General features: G+C 39.2%; 1 protein-coding gene across 1 annotated transcript; it reads right to left on the bottom strand.

Moving 5' to 3' along the window:
* Positions 1-347: 347 nt before the first annotated feature.
* Positions 348-3,496, bottom strand: LOC107549348 (keratin, type II cytoskeletal cochleal-like; the record flags this gene model as incomplete). Its single annotated transcript, XM_016230395.1, has 4 exons — positions 2,823-3,496; positions 1,280-1,488; positions 954-1,014; positions 348-443 (listed from the first exon to the last, which is right to left on the bottom strand). Coding segments are annotated over exons 1-4 (654 nt in total), but the record flags the coding sequence as incomplete, so codon positions are not given.
* Positions 3,497-4,902: the final 1,406 nt, after the last annotated feature.

The following is a 4,902-nucleotide window of genomic DNA, read 5'->3' on the forward strand; positions in this document are numbered from 1 at the left end:
TTCTGAAATATAAGTCATGTTTTTATCATCTGAAAGAAGTTGCAACTTGTATAATGCAATTATTGTCAAGCACACAAAACATGCATAAAAGCATGTGAGCCCACATTTATTTGTATAGTGCATTTCCTACATTTACTTTGCTTTCAATACATTTGTTTAAACTAGGCATTTATTGTAAATGTTGTTTAAAATGAATGCCACCATAATTTATGTTTGTTTTATACTTACATTTTTCATGTTCTCTTCTGAATACCATTACATTTAAAGGATTTGTTGTGGAGTGGGGGAAAAAAATATATGTTTATATTGTTTATAATGTTTGAAGTATGTATGTGTGTGTGTCTCACCTCATCGTAGATGGTTCTCAGGAAGTTGATCTCATCAGTCAGGGCACCAACTTTGTCCTCCAAATCAGCTTTCACCAGATAAGCCAAGTCTACATCCTGCGGGGCACACAGTACTCAGTTTTTCCTCTTCTCAATTGCAACTTTGAATAACTTGTGTGTCTTACTTAGGCATTGAACACCAAAACCCCTCACATGCACCATAAAACCCTCATATCGATATATCAAGAGCTACATCTTGTAGATATTTAATATGCAAATTTGACTTCTTGCTACTCTCAGTAGGCCATTGAAAACAGATCTCCTCTAGTGTATAAATAATGCTGTGTCCCCACCCAGGGATTTGTCAATGGTGATCTGATCCCTCCAGGCTTAACTTTAGCAGTTCAGAGCTCTTTACCCCTCCCAAACATCTCATTGTTCCCTCTCCTGGGCTGCTTTTATGCAACGTGTTGTGAAAGTTTAACTTTCCCTGCTGAAAGTCCTGCTTTTTTACTCGGTAACCTGCCCTAACCCCGCATTACAGTGAGGTCATACCTATTTTTTTGTTTCATAATGTGTGAAAATACAATTTTTGACCTCTGACGTCTAGTCATCTAGATATCGCACCTTTTTCAGAATCACAAAGTCGTTCTCCAGGTTGTTCCTTTTGTTGATCTCATCTTCATATCTGAGTCAAAGAAATACAAAGTGGATATTTAAGTCTGTAAATGTGGAAAAAGATTTAAGTTTTGAACACCTTTTGAGTTGAAAACACATTTATTGTCGTATGTTGTTTTTGATACCCAAATTTATTTAATGAGCTGCGTCAGTTCAAGTTTAGAAGAAAATCATTAGCAGGTGGGGCTTCATAATCAATTTCTCAAAGAAAAACAGGAGAGACTCTCGTCAAAGGTCAGTAAGCATTGGTGTTAGCGTAGATCTAAATACATTACTTGTGTTTGAAGTCCTCCACCAGTCCCTGCATGTTCCTCAGCTCTCCATCCAGCTTGGTCCTGTCATTGTTGACCACGTCCATCTGTCTGCGCAGGTTGGCCATGTAAGCGTCAAACATGGGCTCGACGTTGGAGCGGCCCGGGGTCTGGTTCTGCAGAAGCTCCCACTTGGTCTCCAGCATCTTATTTTGCTGCTCCAGGAAGCGTACCTGTAGAGGTAACAGTAAATAATTAGTTTCTTCATTCATTAATTAAAAAAAAAAAATGTTATTACAAATTTTTCAGTTAGTCTTTCATATGGAATAGATAAAGAAATAAAGAGAAAAGATATACATCAAATTTGGGCCTTTGTAATCGATCATCAAAAATGTACCTGACGTTCTAATACATTGTGATAAATATAAATTTATTATAAAATATGTACTTAATATTTAATTTAATTCTAAGAATATATTTTTTATTTATTATAATACATTTTTATATATTTTAATGTATTTTTTTATTTGATTAATATATATATTGTTTTGTGAATGATCAGTTTATTATTAAAAGTATCAAGAATTTTAACATAAATATAGTTTTTGTTATTTTCTGGAACTTATGAGTCCAGTATGGCTGATCCATTTCAGTATTCAATACTATAAGAAATGCAGTTTAATGCAGCACTAAGTGAAACATCAAGTGAATCCTCAGGTGGCATCCATAACATCTTCTGAAGATTTATGCTCAAAGAAACCATTTCTTTGTACCCAACATAGTGAAAAGTTGTTGTGAATGTAAATCTTCCTTGAGGAACATGAGGTAGTATAATTAAAGTGTTTGACTAATGCTCTGCCACTACTAAGTTATTCTTTACAAATTTTCCTGTCATGCTTCTGCAAGAACAAAGAAGAAAGAGTCCACTTCTGTGGAATTTTAGCATTTTAAGAGCTCTTCTTTGAGATTTCTTCAGTTCACTGCACATCCTGAAAGCCTGGACGGTTTAATTGATGCCCACCCTGCCAGGATGGACTCATTAACAAAGCAATATGACTCCCCATTAGCTGAACGGTAACACTCCGGAGAGTAGCGGCTGACCTAGATGGGTTATTCGTAAATCCTTATTTCGAGCACTTTAAAAGCCGACCCGAGACCCGTGTTGGAGGACCCAGCCCTGCCCCAACCCACAACAGTGACTTGGTTGTACTTCAGTGCGATTGAAGTGTCGATTACAGTCCAGCGGGCTCCTGGGATTCGGTTGCATTGTCCTCCGGCACACAAAAGCTTCCTTCATACTGGCTGGCATAGTGCTGTCTTCAGTGGCTTGGTCAGATCTGATGTGCTTTTTATCAGGTTACAGGCTTCAGAGAAATGGGCCACGCTACAGAACTATCATTTTCATGCGACTCTACCAAATCACCTTTCCCTTAGAGGTTTGGGATGTTGATCGTATTAAGACTTTATCATCGCCATTAACACTCTGTTGGTCTTAACATTCAAAGACTACTACCTTTTGGCTGAAACTCTACAAAATGTTCTCCGGGAACAAGAGACCCAACTGTACCTTATCGATGAAGCTGGCGAAGCGATTGTTCAGCGACTTGATCTGCTCCTTCTCCTGAGTGCGCACCATTTGGATGTTGGGGTCGATCTCCAAGTTGAGGGGCGCCAGCAGGCTCTTGTTGACAGAGATGCTGGAGATGGGAGGCCCCAAATACGCCGAGCTGGTGCTAAAGCTCGGGGCAGATGCTCCCAGGGAGATCCCACTTAAACTGCTGTAACCATAGCCTCCCATCTTTCCGCTGCTCCTCACAGAGCTGCTGGAACTGATGCGCTTGCTTCTCAGACTCATAGTTGGTCAAGAGAAACCGTGGGGAGCTGCAGTGGAAGATGTTTCAGATGAGAACAGCTGGGCAGACCTGAGCGAAACAGGTGTCTCTCTGTGGAGAGGCTGGGCTTTTAAAGTCCAACCAGGATGGGGTGGAGAGTTCCTATTGTGGGAAAACCTGTTTGAGATTGGACACACATGCACACTGTCCGCTTTATCTGAGCATCTAGATCGGCAGTGAACACACGCTCAGTCTCTCTTTCCTACTGTTTCACCATGCTCATATTTCGTCTAAATGTTTAATATGACCCATGTCAACAACATTCCCACTACATGCCCGGTAGTAATCATTTTACAAAAAAACAGTAACAATATCATGCATTTCACGTGTGCATTCAAGTGTTTTATATTTTAGAGCCACATTATCAAGTAAGCAGGAACTTTTTATCAATTTTTACAAGATGACAATTATAAAGAAGCAATATGTTTTTATGCTTTGCTTAATTAGAGTGAAAATCAACCTTTTTTAGGCTTTGTATTGCCCATTTGATATTACAGGCATTTCATATAACAGTGTATTTCTATGCAAGCAAAACCTTGATAGTCTTCCCTTCAGCAGACGTCTAGTTAAACTAAAGACATGTTGAGAGCTCTACCTACTGGTAAGACATTTTTGCTCTCCTTACTGTTTTGACACACATATTTGAACCTTATTGGCAAAACCATGTTTTTATATATGGATTTGAATGTTAACATTTAGCTGGCTAAATGTCCTTATGTGCCCCTGTTATCAGATGCTATTACATTTTATGTTTTATTTTGCCAAGAAACTCCATGTAAAACAAACACTTCCTTTTTATAGAAAGACATTTGGTAATATTAAACGAGCTGTTGCTTTAAATTACTGGTTTGATATGCCGGACATTGCAAATAGCAAAAATAATGAATGCAGACAAAACCATGATATTCTTCCCTCAAGCAGTCATGCAGTTTCAGACATGTTGAGAGCGCCACCTACTGGAAAGTCATACAGGTAGGATTTTTGCTTGCTTAAAGGGATAGTTCACCCAAAAATGAAAAATTGATGTTTATTTGCTTACCCCCAGGGCATCCAAGATGTAGGTGACTTTGTTTCTTCAGTAGAACACAAACGAAGATTTTTAACTCAATCTGTTGCAGTCTTGTCAGTCTTATAATGTAAGTGGATGGGAATCACGGCTTTGAGAGTAAAAAAAAAACATACACAAACAAAACTAAATTAAACCCTGTGGCTCGTGACGATACATTCATGTGCAAAGACACAAAACGATTGGTCTGTGCAAGAAATTGAACAGTATTTATATAGTTTTTTACCTCCGATTCATGCAATGTCCGAACTGTCCTGAGTGCGTTCTCAACCACAGGCGCATGACGCGTCTTCTTCTTCTTCTTGCTTTACGGCGGATCGCAGACTTATAAGTGCATTACCGCCACCTCTATCTCTCAAGTGGACCATTGACACTCTATCTACAACAGTGATCCTCAAATCTGGTTCGCAAGATCCACTTTCCTGCAGAGTTTAGCTCTAACCCTAATCAAACACACCGGAGTATGCTAATCAATGTCTTCAGGATCATTAGAAAATCACAGGTAGGTTTGTTTGATTAGGGTTGGCGCTAAACTCTGCAGGAAAGTGGATCTCGCAAGCCAGATTTGGGGATCACTGATCTACAATCTTAATTAGGAGGAATTTGAGAGATAGGTGGCAGTAATGCACTTATATGGCGATCCGCCGTAAAGCACGAAGAAGAAAATGAAGACTCGTCACGCGCCTGCT

The sequence above is a fragment of the Sinocyclocheilus grahami genome, unplaced genomic scaffold (genome assembly GCF_001515645.1).
Source record: "Sinocyclocheilus grahami isolate Dianchi unplaced genomic scaffold, SAMN03320097.WGS_v1.1 scaffold370.1, whole genome shotgun sequence".
Lineage (NCBI taxonomy): Eukaryota > Metazoa > Chordata > Actinopteri > Cypriniformes > Cyprinidae > Sinocyclocheilus > Sinocyclocheilus grahami.